The 13,996-nt window shown below is 45.2% G+C and overlaps 1 protein-coding gene across 3 annotated transcripts; it reads right to left on the bottom strand.

Moving 5' to 3' along the window:
* Positions 1–1,455: 1,455 nt before the first annotated feature.
* EIF4H (eukaryotic translation initiation factor 4H) lies at positions 1,456–13,885 on the bottom strand. Of its 3 annotated transcripts, none has more exons than XM_086624467.1 (7): positions 13,798–13,885; positions 7,499–7,680; positions 6,437–6,501; positions 6,238–6,337; positions 5,499–5,570; positions 3,467–3,616; positions 1,456–3,342 (listed from the first exon to the last, which is right to left on the bottom strand). In XM_086624467.1, exons 1-7 carry the CDS (start codon positions 13,854–13,856, stop codon positions 3,206–3,208), a joined length of 765 nt encoding a protein of 254 aa, XP_086480593.1. In that variant the 5' UTR covers positions 13,857–13,885; the 3' UTR covers positions 1,456–3,205. The 3 variants fall into 3 exon arrangements, with proteins under 3 accessions (XP_086480593.1, XP_086480592.1, XP_086480594.1); XM_086624466.1 differs by having other exon boundaries at positions 3,467–3,625; positions 5,505–5,570; XM_086624468.1 differs by lacking the exon at positions 5,499–5,570 and having other exon boundaries at positions 3,467–3,625.
* Between the last annotated feature and the right edge of the window lie 111 nt (positions 13,886–13,996).

Here is a 13,996-nt window from a genome sequence, read left to right as displayed (position 1 = left end):
GTGAATTATCCATTTGTTAACGCGCTTTACCCTCCTCAAGTCCGGGCTTTGCCAGGTCAGGCTTAGCTTTAAGCTGCAGGTCAAATGAAGCATTACAGCTTAAGCCTTGCTTTTTGCTGGTAGGAGAGGGAAAAAATAATCTTGCTTTCTCCTACAAAACTTAAATGCCACATTCACCTATGAAATACGGTTTTACTAACTGCTGACACAAGCTAGTTTCACTTCTGTATAGAAAAATTTTCATCGATTGCATTTTTGAAGGGGAAAAGGAGTAGAGAAGCCTGACCCTAAGCCCTACAGGAAGCGTAATGCAGAGCGCTCCGAGGAACCCAGGCAATGCATTAATGCCTGCATATGAAGAATTACTAAAGATATTAAATGATACTGGGATTAGGCTGCCTTCACTAGTGGGAAACCCTTGACCAAACAAGTATTAGCAGATACAGAAAAATATTTATAGGAACAAGAAGAAGCCGTTTTGCACCTCTCTACCTTTCTCACAAACCAGTGCACCTTCCTCCACGCAGAGCGATTAAATTATTGCTACTGCTGCCAGGAGGTTTGGAAGCCCAGCCATGTGCAAGCCTTGTGGCAGTAGCTGAAGGACACCAGGACACCATCTCCACCCAGCTAGCCCTACTCTTACGTATAAAGTCAGGTTATTATTCACGTAGGACAGTCAGGTGCCAGTACACACACCGGCTCCCGGGCAGGATTTGGATTCTCTGCTCAAGCTGTTGTAAGCGCAGGCCTAAAGAGGGAGCACGGACTGAGTAGCCAGAAGGCAGGAACATTTCCCATCCTTTCACACTAGGGGTAGCAGTACAATCAGGAGGAAGGTCAGAGCTCATTTCCTCAATAAAAACAAGGCTCTTCCTCTTTGAAGTCGCCCTGCAGCAGGCACACACTTCAAAGACCCAGGGCAACCGCCTCACTAACAGTTACGTCTAGTGGGAAACAGCTCAGCTGAAAAAGCTGGGAGAAGCCAGGCAAGCCAGCAGCAAGCTGCTCCATCATCATACCACACCGACTCCACACTAAACTGGTCACTACTCAGACTGGAAGGACACGCATTTTGCCCCGTACCAGGGAGGGTTCGAGGGCAGCAGAGCGTCCCGGGAAACAGTACGAGCCGTACGACCTGCATGCTACAGCACTTCCCAGTCTGCCCAGCAGCCACAGCCATGGATCTGACCTGGCCCTGGAGCCGCAGGACAAAGGTGGGCTCGCTCCCACTTGTAAGCTTCTACTGCACTGTGTCCTGCATGCTCCAGCACTTGTTCAGAGGGGATTCCTCCTTTTTCTTTTCCTACCCCTCCCTTATTTGTGTAAGAATGGGTCTGGCACTGCTTCCCCATAAAATTTAAGGAAGCAAATTTCCAAATTAAAACATTTGAAAACTGAGGGGGGGAAAAACATGCTAGAGCAGACTCAAATAAAGACCAATGTTAAATATTACTTAATGTTTTCTTTTATTTAAAAGATCATTCACAAAATACCATAACCATAAATTTATTTTGTTATGAAGCAGAATGTGTTAAGTGTTTGGAATTCTTTTCTTTTTTTGTTGTTTTGTTTTTACATTTAAAAGTCAACTGTCTTAACTAATGGTGAGTTTTTATATGGGAATTTGTTCTTAAAATCTTTTCCACATTGAAGATGTAAATAGGTCAATTATTGGTTTGGAGTACAACCACACAAATGCATGTCTGTCTTAAATTATTAGTGTTAGACAAATGGTTCTTATCTCAGAAGCAGATTAAGTGACAGGCAGAAGGAAGGAAAGAGTAGTTCTGTAAATTGCTGGGACTCTGACATCAAGGGTAACTCGAGGGAAGAAATCCACTACTAGCAGCGCCGCTGCTGGCAGTGAAGCAGCCATGCTTCCAAACTCCTCTTGCAAGTACTCTGGTGTGCTGGCTGTTTCAGCTGAGCTGTCAGCACTGGCACTAGGGGCCCAAGATTTCCTCATGCACTGGACAGATCCACACGTCCGTGTTACAGATCCGGGGTTTGCTTTTTAAACATCAATGATCTCTCCTTTTGCTCCAGCCTCCCCCTCCCTCTTCCCACACGACACTGGCAAGAAACATTTTAAGTTGAGAGATGCAGCAATTCGAGATGCTTTTAACCCAGACTTCTAATGAAGCGAATCTATAGCAGAACGATTTCTCATCTGCCCATTTTCAAGGTATTCTGAAAGCAGAGTTCTTAAAACTGTACACCACTGGGCAAAGAAATACAGGGGATAATGGCGATTACACACTGCATGGCAAAGTATACACTCCTTAAACAAAAATAAAAAAGTCAATTTTATTTGTAGAAACTTCATTTAAAAATTTACCAAACATGTAAAACCCAAACAAAAGGTAAGCAGAAAGAGCCCAGTGAGCAGCTGTGCTCAAAGAGGCACATTTTTGCAGCACTAACCTTGAGCTCAGAGGTGTAGTACCATACCATTTTGAAGTCAACAGACAGCCACCAGCAGGAGTTCGCCAGCAGATGCTTTAACCATACTGATTCCACAACCTATTCACCAGGCTTCTTGCCAGACAATTTTATTTGCATCTACTTACTTGATACTTGCTGGTAACCTGTGTGAAAAGGCATCTGTCTCCCTTAGTTTTGTAAGGGGCTCTGCTGTATACAGAAACTCTATCACCAATTGTCACAAATGGTATTTCACTACTCGGTTAGAACGGTATGTTTCTCTGCTCAACTCATCTGGACTCTCCAGTTTTCCTCTTCAGAGCCACAGCAATACAGAACAAGACATGCAGGTCAGAAGAGGAGCACTGAGGAAGTAAAAGGAAAGAATACAGGGCAGTAACTAAGTCTAACCTGTGCTTCTAAAGTAAAACAAACCCAGAAAGGAAGAAGTTGAAGCAGCACCTTTGTCCAGAGACCTCCAGGCTCATGGAAGCAGCTACACTGCCTTATCTACTGGCAACTGTGCTGCTTAGAAGGAAACAGAACAGGGAAACTCAGCACAAAGCCAGCACTAGATACAGCAAAGCCAAGAACGTACTAAAAACCACTTGTTAACAGCTGACATGCATTCACAAGCTCTGTGTTTTCGGTTTCAAAGAGAACAAATGCCAGATGGCAGGAATGGTAAACTGCAGGGTTGACATTCCAGCAGAGCTAGTCACTCTGTACTGTCTTGCTTTTTCTCCCGCCTCCCCATTCCCTCTCAACCCCAAACTCAGTCGTGGTCTTTTACTACTTCCTCTCGGGGCTTGGCTCCACCGAAGATAGCAGAGTTTGGGTTGGCTACTTGATTGAGGGGAGTAGCAACTGTTCGGGGTTTGAGCTGAAGTCGAGGTCGCTGTGCTCTTTCCTCTGGAAGAAAAAACATTCACGTTTTGAGATCTGTCTGCCAAGGGCAGTAGCTTGACCCTGACAAAGAAAGCAGGAGCCTTCTTCATGAAGAAAGGCTGAACTATAGAAGATATAAAGAGCTTACCTTCTGTTGGCTCTCTGAAGTCCATGGAAGATCCACGAAGGGGAGGCCCATCTCTGAAGCGACCAGTGCCACCACTTCCCATTGAGGCACCTGGTGGTCGCCGGTCTCCAGGGCGGGTTCCTCTACCCCGGCCTCCCAAGAAGTCATCATCTTTGAATCCTGAAGACGGAAGACAGTCAATTTAAAAAGCACACTTTGCAACGCTTTTAATCTAGATTTCATCTGGATGACTGGAAAACCTTGCAAGTCACTGCTGTCAGTCCAAGATGATGCACTGAGAGCCTTTGTCTGCAGACAGATTGCTTCACAGATCTCTAACATGTTCTAGAAGAGTCATGAAGATTCCATCTGAAACCAGGTATACTATGCTAAGTTCAGAAACTGCTTTATCCACCTAGATGCTTATTGGAGAGTGGGTCATCAAGTGAGCTTAAAATACGAGCTTCAGTTGCAACTTCGGATTGTTAACACCGTTAGCTGAATTCAGAGACAACACTACAAGTACTAAGAGTACTTCTGTAGCCAGAAGATCACGGGCTACAGCCCTAGCACGAAATCTGCAGGAGCAGAGCAAATGGGCAAGTAGCTAGGGAACAGTGAAATATACACTCCTTATAAGACAAAGCCTTTCAAAAACAGAGCAAAACCCCAAGGGCTTTCTAGTTGTACTATAAACTGACCAGGCATTTACTAGACTAATTGAAGAGCTGGAAAAAAAAAAACAATTCAGACTTTAAATATGAAACTGACTGCATTTCTTCAGTTTGTATGTTAAAAAAATAAAAATCAAGAACCATCTGTCACCAGAGTTCCAGTCTGTACCAATGACTATCCAAGCTCCAAGTATCCAAACTCCCATCATCTGAATTCCATGGGAAGAGAACACTTGAGGCTAACAGCACACCTAAGGGGAATATACTTTTTTCAGAAGAAAAAGTTGTTTTGCTCCCGTTTGAGATTTTCCTTTCCACTTCAGTATTTGGCAGAGTTGTAGAATTGCCCCTTACTTCAGTGCCAAGCAACCATCTTTAAAGACTTGATCCAGAGCAAGGCTGTACAACCTGAGAAAAAAAGCTTCTGTAGCAACTAAGACTTAAATACTAAGCTTTTGGCTCACAAATCACTCATCAGCATCTAACAAGCTGAAATGCATCTGCATTTGAAGAAGCTGCCAAAAAAGCTATAAAGCTAGGACATCAGAATGCTCAGCTACAAAGGCAGGTTAAGCGCAGCACTGTAGCAAGCTTCCTCTCTCCAGCACCATGCTCCAGTCTCATGCTAGTGGCAAGGGCACACTTCGTTACCGCTCCTTCTGCTCTGTCCATTCCACTCACGCAGAGACCAGACATCACAAAGTTGCACTTGCCAACATCTCCCCATCAGAAAATGGACCAAACCCATGATTTCAGAGGACAAAAGCAATTGTGTTAGTGTTACCCTGGATTCTGATAGCTAGAAACCCACTGAAAGTCAAGAGCAAACCCAGTGGCTCCATCACTACCTTCCACTCAGGAAGCTCAGTCCTTTGCTGCAACTTGCATTACTGTAACAGCTCTAAAAGTTTAGTACATTTTGCATTTAAAAGTGCTTTGGGACACTAACACATCTTTGGAGAAGTCAGTTGCTTCAGGGATACGCATATAATGATGTCACATCTGCTTAAGAAGGTGAAAGCCTCTGCTCTGAAAGAATATATATCAGCTTTTCCACGTGATCTGTCTGTTTCTGCTACTATTCAGAAATGTGCTTGGCCTCATGTTTGAGAAATGCTTAAAACCTAGACACCACAGCCTACACTTGAACAAGTATTCTGTCATCTCGGATTGTTTCATAAAATTTACAATCAAGACTCCTTCCTCTGTTATAACACAATGGAAGATTTCCCCCTGAAGAATCCCACTGCAGCTGCGGGATGTCCCAAGACATCACACACTAGATTCAATCAAAACAGTACTGGGGACAAACGTAGCTGACATAAAAATGAGAACATTTCTGCGCCTTTTAGGCTGCCTGTCTGTGTAAGTGTTAATACTGATACCAGAATTGAAGTCATCTCTGGAATCCCATCCACCTCCTCTGGATTCTCGGGAACCTCCTCCCATTCCTAGGAAAAAAGCCACAAGTGTGTTCAGGTCTGAAGCTGTGGTAAAGACTGAACAAGGGGATACCAACCCAAAGTTTCAGTCCTTCAATATCCAAAGTCATGCTGCTGGAAAATCCTTTTGTTTCAGTACTACCAAGTTCCCTTGCACAGGAACAAAAGATCAGCTGAAGTTAACCAAGACTAAGTGGTCAAAAAAGTTTCTCTAATACACATTCAATGGAAACTTTTGGTGAGTCTAGCTCAATTAAGCTTCAACTAAAACAAAGCCTGTTTCCACATTGGAACAGGAGGTAGTCCAAGGTAACTATTTGTATACATGTGCTTACTTAGCTTACTTGCTTTTCTGGCGTCATAGTAAAATAGTAGCAGATCAGACTGTTGGGCTTATGATTGTCCTCTGCAAGACACTGCACGTGACCAGGGGTATTGGTCTCACTTCCTGGGCCCGGAGTGACAACACGTTCAGCTTTTGGACACAAAGCGCGTCTATTCCAGACATTTCAGGAGCAGCAGCAGCTAGGTTAGAAATGTGTATACGCACACAAAATTTCTCCATCCTACATAATCTTCATGTTTACTGGCATGTCTTCTCTTAGCATTAGTTAGCACCAGAAGACAAAACGACAACCATTATATTTACAAAGCTATTCAGAAAGATGGAAATCACCTCTGTCATCAGGCCCGCCGCCTTTTCTGAAGCCAAAGCCACCTTTGTCCTGTTTTCTGCCTTCTGCTATGTCCACTCGGAGTGATCGATCACCCAAAAGCTGTCAAATACAGGGGAGAATCTCTTCAGAATGTACCATCTTTGGCGTCCAAGGAGTTTGAGACTTGTGCTTATCGTTACACAAATTAAATATACTTACTGCACCATCATATGTAAGAGCTTCCTTGAGTGACTCCACCTCATCAAACTCTACGTAACAAAATCCTGTAAGAAGAACCTCACAAGTTAATACCATCACTTTAAAAGGCCTTTTCAGAAGCTACTCTTCCTGCATATCTGCTAATAGCCTCCCTTCTCTTTCAAGGATGAGCTACAATGAGAGATGCAAGATGTGCACAACTCAAACCACGCATCATTAACAAAGAACGCATTTACCTACACCTATTAGTGATGGGCACAAATCTGAAATAGAACTCTAAGTATGGGCACTACGAAATGCTAGGAGCCTGATTAATTCCCTTTACCACAGGGCTCTCATTACACATTACATTTATCTACACCTTTAGACAGTTATTTAGCTGAATACTGGCATTTGGTTACTAGTATTTTTATACAAGAAGCTGAAGTAACTGCTTGGCCAGCAGGCTGATTTTGTGTCATCACAGCATTTAGTGAATTTATTGCTTTTCTGAGACCCTCTGTTACCCGAGTTAAGCCTTCTTCCCCCCAGAAGTAACTTAAAAATATATTCCCATTCCACTAGCCAATTCCAATAGAAATTGGATTTGCATCCTCTAAGAACAACTGCCTGGATGGCTTATCCCCTTGTTTTTTCTCCCTGTCACTAAAAAAAGACAGAGCTGAAGCAACGGGAGTTTTCTGAACTAAAGAAAAGATTGTGTGAGTACCCAACACTTAAGGTCATGGATCTCAAGTGGGTCAGACACTTCAGCTTTGTTACAATTCATACAAGGAAACAAGGTTTAAGGAAGTCCTTTTACAGCAGGGCATGCATCAACTCTTGTCACTCAAGTTAGTCTGTACCTTAACATGAGAGAGGTAACAGTGAATCTCATTCAAATGAGATGTTTACCTGTTGGTGAATGAGAAACCTGCACAAGTCAACACAAAGAACAAACACAGACCAACACGCTAACTGCACTTTAGAGCAGGCTGAAATTCCCCACTGAAGTGTCTTTAGAAGTACCTCGTCTTCTCCTATCAGTTCATCACCTACAACCAAAAAACTCTGAACACTCACCTTTGAATTTGTCTGTCTCCTTGTCTCTGACTAGTCGTACGCTCCTCACACTGAGATCCTTGAAGATGGCATCTATGTCTCCTTGAACGGTGTTGAAGGGTAGATTTCCCACGTACGCTGTGAAAGGGGGTTCTGTTGGCAGCTCTTTCTGTTTGCGGGAACCAAGGCCACCACCTCGAGACCTGTTGAAAGCAAGCACAGTGTCTCCGGAGCTCCACTCTCTACAAAGCCAGTAACACAGAATAAAGCAGTGCTCAGGCGCTGTTTGACTTCTTGGAAGTAGATTTTCTTCCAAAACTTTGGTTCGTTTTCCTATCCCTTTGCCTGTACCCGCCACGTCCACCACTGGCCGACTCCTTTCTAGTATTACCTGATGCAGTACTCCAGTGGGAAAAGAAAGGGGCAATATATTTAAATATATTACAGGAGAACTCGGTAACAACATGCTGGATGAACTTCTTTATCATCCCATGATCCATTAAGAAAGCAACGTAGAGTTATCTCTACTGTCCCCTACTCAAAACCGTTCCTTCGTAAAAAACACATCCTAGACTAGATTTTAAGAATAATTTAACACATTGAAGAAAAACTTGCATAGCACAGGCTCTTCAGTCTATCCTGAAATTAGGCTGGATCCAATGCTTTTAACTAAACAGTGTATTATCAACATCCACTCCACACATGGAGCTACTGGAGCAGGTCCAGAGGAGGCCACAAAGATGATCCAGGGGGCTGGAGCACCTCTGCTACGGAGACAGGCTGAGAGAGTTGGGGCTGTTCAGCCTCGAGAAGAGAAGGCGCCAGGCGCCAGGGAGACTTTCCAGCAGCCTTCCAGTACCTAAAGGGGCTACAAGAAAGCTGGAGAGGGGCTTTGGACAAGGGCGTGTAGTGACAGGACAAGGGGCAATGGCATTAAACTGAAAGAGGGGAGATTTTGATTAGATCTAAGGAAGAAATTTTTCACTCTGTGGGTGGTGAGGCACTGGCACAGGTTGCCCAGAGAAGTTGTGGCTGCCCCATCCCTGGAAGTGTTCAAGGCCAGGTTGGATGAGGCTTTGGGCAACGTGGTGTAGCGGAGGGTGTCCCTGCCTATGGCAGGGGGGTTGGAACTGGATGATCTTTGAGGTCCCTTCCAACCCAAACCGTTCTATGGTTCTATGATTCTATTTCAGCAGCATTTAAATTAGCAGAAACATCTTCTCCTCACCGAAGTTATTGCCATAACTGCCAGATATCCGGACTGAAATGCTTTGAACTGAATACATAATAAACAACCTGGCTGCACAAGGTGTTCTAAGGCAGAGAAACTAGGTTCAGGGCTATTTGGCCGTTTACTTCTTCCTTTGCACCTGGTGAATTACAGACCGAGGTAAACTGGGTTGTCTTCTCCCTCAGTCTCAGCTAAGGCTATCGACATGGACCGCATCAGCTAAACTCATCGCTGAATTAGTGTAACACATCTGTGTGTTCACTTCCTGTACAGCCCAACCTTCTCAAGCTAGCTTTGATCTCCTTCACAGAGAGCAAGATTAACCTTGTAGGCACCAGGCAACCTGACGTTACAGCTCCTGGACTTCCAGACTACAGGGTGCCACTGCCACTGGTTCCAACATCATCTGTCCCACCTAAACAATCTTTGACTTTTACCTGAGATTCCTACCTACTACTCTGCCCATGTTCTCTTTGACGCCTTACTTCCACTGGCTTTGTTCATGCCTGCTCCCTCTCCCAGAGGCTCACCGTGCATTTAAAAGCAGGAACACAAACTGCACCAACCCAGGTTTTGCTAGTGTGATATGGACTAATTAAATTTTTGCAGAGTCCTACCTAAAATACAGAAGGTCAAATAATTTTATTATTTCCTCTTATTCTGACTGGTTGCATGCAGCCAGAAAATCCACTGGGCAAGCAATGAACTTGTCTGCCTTTTTTTTTTCCATTCACCAATAAATATTTCATTATTAATGAATTCGATAATGCAGAAATCTTGAACAAGATTCCTTAACTCTTTCTGGGTAAGCCTGTCATTTGTGCCTTTTTATGGTAGCTGCTCCATGCAGGAGTCATTGTCACCAACACCACCAGCATGCTGCTAAATGTACCTGAATTACAATCTATATATCTTTAATTAGTGTCCATCCAGGCTCATGTTTTAGCACTTTCGACAATATTCCTCATATGCCTTTGTCTCATTGACAAGTCAGAGTCAAAAACACACTGGAGAACTGCAGCTGCTATAGTTGGGTGCTGTGTATGTAGAGCAGAATTAACTTTAGTCACAAGACTAAGTTTTAAGGAGGAACTTCAAGAAAGCTGAGCTGCTCTTCTAAAGAATTCCATAATGTATAGAATCAGGTCCATGCCTTCATCCTTAATTTGCATCTATGGCCTTACAAACAGCTATTAAAATACCATAACTTTGATTAAGGCAAAAATGTTTGGTTTTATGTTCTATAGGAGCACCAAAATTGCTTTGGCTGAGTTTAAAAGGAGCATTCCCTCCTTCTACACGTTCTCATCACGTTCCTTGGACCGCCAGTCATCTGGTTCAGTAAGCTGATTCACCTAAACACTCGCCCCAAAGCTGAATCCTCAGCCAGATCAACAAGGTGATCTGGACAGCTGCAAAGAGCTCTCACGCCAACATCGGAAGGAGAGCAAAAGCAAAGGCTCCAGCTCCAGCTTTCCACAGCAGCCTCTACTCAGACCAATCCGAGCTGCTTCTGGAACCACATCCTCAAGTTAGCAATCCCCAAAAGAATTTTTGGGGCTACAGACAAACCCTGTTTCTCCTATAGCATACTGGAACTTCACAGGGTGTGTGTGGAAATCCATGCCCTACTGTGCAATCCCTACTGATACCAAGTCAGAAAGTGAAGCATTCTTTTAAAATTCAATCCATTAAGGCCTCAGTTGTCAAACATGTAACTATATATTCGGTATTTTAGTCTCCATTTGAAGAACAGGAATGCTCAATAACTAGGTTCCAAACTAATTTTCCTACAGAATCCAAGTATAGCAACACAAAAAGAAACTGTTTCTGCAGTTCCTTACATTTTTTTCAACACTGAAACAGTGAAATAAAAAAAAGGCTGACTTCAGTAACCAAATAATGAGTCTGAAAGAAGATGCTCTTATTTGCAACAAAATAGGACAGAAGTCAACTATAATTAAAAACATATCTGAACCAAGGGAACTGGGGCCCACCAATGTGTTCAATGAACATCTGTATTTCCCACTTAGCGCAACTTTTGCTCAGACACAATTAGGTAATAATTACGTCATCTTAATGCAGGAATCAGACACAACTATTTGATTTCTTTTTCAGAAAACCAAAGCAAAAGAGGAAAGCTCGGTTCTAGCAAATGCAGGTACTCCTGTAATCAGACCTACTTTCTGGTGGGCTGAGTTGAATGACACTGTAAGGCCATATGGGGGTGAAAGAAGAACAACCTCTCCTTTTGAAGCTACTCTTTTAGTTATTCTCTCCAGAAAACAAGATCTGCCAAAAGCTCAAAACACAGAATATTGTGAAAGCTAGTATTTGAGTTTAATAGCTTTTCACTAGGATCGAAACAATAGTTTGGTATTTATCTTTTTGCACAGCACAGAGACAACAGCCTAACTGGGTTCCAACACTAGTGCTTTACCAGAGGCAGTATGAGGCTCAGCAGGACGCAAGTTTTGTCCAGAATCTCGGAGACCACAACTCCTAACTACATACCAAATTTCTTCAAGCAATCCAGTACATCTCTACAATAAGATGTCTTCAACAAAAGCTTACCCAAGCCTAAAAATCGGGAGACATTTATTAACATTAATTGGTAAGACACAGGATCCAAAACGCCAGAAGAATAAAAACTAGCTCTCCATTTTCACTTGGGCAGCACCTCAGCAGATGAAGCCTAACCTTTGAGTAAGGTGCCCACCATTCCAAGCCCAGTGCAAAAGCCACACCTAAACAAACAGCCTACCAGCAAGTCAGCAGTGATACTCAGTTTCCTCAACTTTGACAGGCTCTACAGATGCTCAGAGAGCTACAGCTAGGCCTCAGTATGCTTAAGATCAGACTTTTGTGCCAAATTTTGGGCTCCAAAACACTTACCAAAAAGCTTTCATAGTAAGCCTTTTGTTATTAAACTCAGCAGCATGTTCTTCATCTGGAATACAGTGACTTTTGCACACCACAGTATTATGCTTCAGCCCTTAACCAGCTCCCTACCAACGCACTAGCAAAATCCCCTGTCTTGTCCCAGTCATAGTCTGTCGCTTTTCCATCACAATTTTGAAAAGTACAAGAAAGAGGCAGATATCTTACGTTTGTTAGGAAACAGTAGATCCCAATAAGTTCTGTCTCGCTTAAATCCCATGCTCACTCTCTACACAGACCAAAGGTTATGCAAAACGCAACTTCCACAAAAAACTATTCTATCTCAACTGAGTTCATGCTATTTTTTAAAGTCCTAGAGCACCTAAAAATGAGGAGTCACTTGAAGTTAACATGGGATTCTTTAATCAGAACCTCAAGAGGAGTCATGCTTTCATTACACTACACACATTACAAGACTTTATACAAATCAGAGACCTGTTAAGGTCTGAAATCATGAATTAGCTGTTAGTAACTTACTAGTAATAGTAATAAATTCAATGCAAGTAGAACTTGCACTCCAATAGTAGCATCTGAGGCTTAAAACTACAGCTAATTCAGAAGACGTGCATTTTCTCATCTGCAGAGGCATCTACTCATCAGCAGAACATCTTTAGTCCACCAAAACAAGTGTCTACGTTTTGCCTGAGAGCAAGTTAAGTATACCATTAAAGAAATCTGAATGTGAAAGTAACGTTTTAATTTCACTGCTTCCTAGAACATGTCTACATTGACGAGGGCAGACTACATAGCAACATCGGAATTTATTATGAGTGTCAAGTGCCACTTTAGGCTGCTGTCAAGGCCATCTGTTACAGAATTTAAGAAATAACAGAACTGTTAAGTGGCTACATCATCCATTTGCTCTGGGACATCTCTTCTTTAGCCACAAAGGGCATCTAAGCATAAAAGCAAGTTTACAAAGCTCGAGTGCCAGAGTGTTTCCAAATACAAGAAAACTTACTCCGGTTATAACCTCAGCAGTAGCTCCTCCCCACTGCCTAACAGCCTGAAACGAAACCTGTTTATTCCTCCGAGAACAGGAAAGGACACGAACACTGTTCATCAGTAAATGTATCTCGGAAGACTAGCTTACAAAATAGCATCCTCGTCAAGATTTGTTCACAAAGACAGTTTATTTCATAGTTTTATGCCCGCTGTTCTATTTCAGTGCCCATAGAAACTGGCATGGCACCAACCTTCAAAAAAGTCAATTAGTAATTGCATCTTCCTAACCCGATTTAAAACAAACTTCGCAACTGCTGGTTATTGCTTTTGTAGCTCCTCCTCGATATGCGCTCTCCAGCAAGGAGACGATACAAAGATCCCAAAGATCTGGGATTTGGAGTCAGCCCCCGGAGCCCCGGACAGCGCAGGACGGCGGCTCACAGACCTCCACAGCCGGCGGCACCACAAAGCCCTCCCATTTCCTCCCCGCTGCAGGCGTCACAACGCTGCCCGCTCTCGGGGGCACCGCGGCAGCTCCCCCCGCCGCCGGGCACCTCGCCGAGCGGAGCTCGCCCCGCCAGAACATGGGCCTCTCGACCCGCTACCGTCCTTCCCGGGAAGCTCCCTCCTCCCATCTCCCGGTCTGTTCCTGCAGGAGCTCCTCACGGCCTACCTCACGGCCCAGCACCTCCCTAAATCCCCCCTTCCACTCGCCTCCGGGCCGGCGGGAACACAGCGACACCCTCCTCCTCCCGCCCCTTCCCGGTGCTCCCAAGCCGCCAGGCCCTAAACCTTGCGGCATTCGCCCCGCGTGGCGAGCGGACAGACGCTACCCTCTCCCGGACATCAGTGCCTCCTCCTCGCCTCACAAAGCGCGCCCGCCAAGGCCGGAGGGAAACGCGTCCCGCCGGGCTCACCCCCGACCCCCGGAGAAGGGAAGGAGGCGGCGTAAGGCGGGCCCGAAAGGTTACCGAAGGCAGTGTCCCCCCCGTCCCTCTCCCCACCCACCCCCCGCCGCGCCCGCCCGCCATCCCCACGGGGAAGGGGCAGGCTGGGCCCTGCCCGGCCGCGCCTCCTCCTCGCCCGGCCGCGGGGGGCGCCGAACGCCACTCCCTCACTCCCTCCTTCCCTCCCTGCTCCCGGGGGAGCCCCCGGCTGCCCCCAGCCGCCCAGGCCCTGGCGCCGCCTGCAGCGCCGCGCTCACCCCCGGCCGCCGCCGAAGCTGCTGTAGGCCCGATCGTCGTAAGGATCGAAATCCGCCATCGCCACCTCGGCCTCCTCCCCGTGCGAGCGTGACAGGACCGCGCCCGCAGGACCCCGCGCCGCTTATATATGGCGGAGCGCGGGCCAGGGCTGCCCCTCGCGGTGCCTGTCTTCAGTTCCCCGCCCCGCCGGGGCTGTCT

The sequence above is a fragment of the Tauraco erythrolophus genome, chromosome 21, assembly GCF_009769465.1.
Source record: "Tauraco erythrolophus isolate bTauEry1 chromosome 21, bTauEry1.pri, whole genome shotgun sequence".
Taxonomy (NCBI): domain Eukaryota; kingdom Metazoa; phylum Chordata; class Aves; order Musophagiformes; family Musophagidae; genus Tauraco; species Tauraco erythrolophus.
The sequence above is the reverse complement of the archived record's forward strand: the minus strand, read 5'-3'. Positions and strand labels throughout refer to the sequence as shown.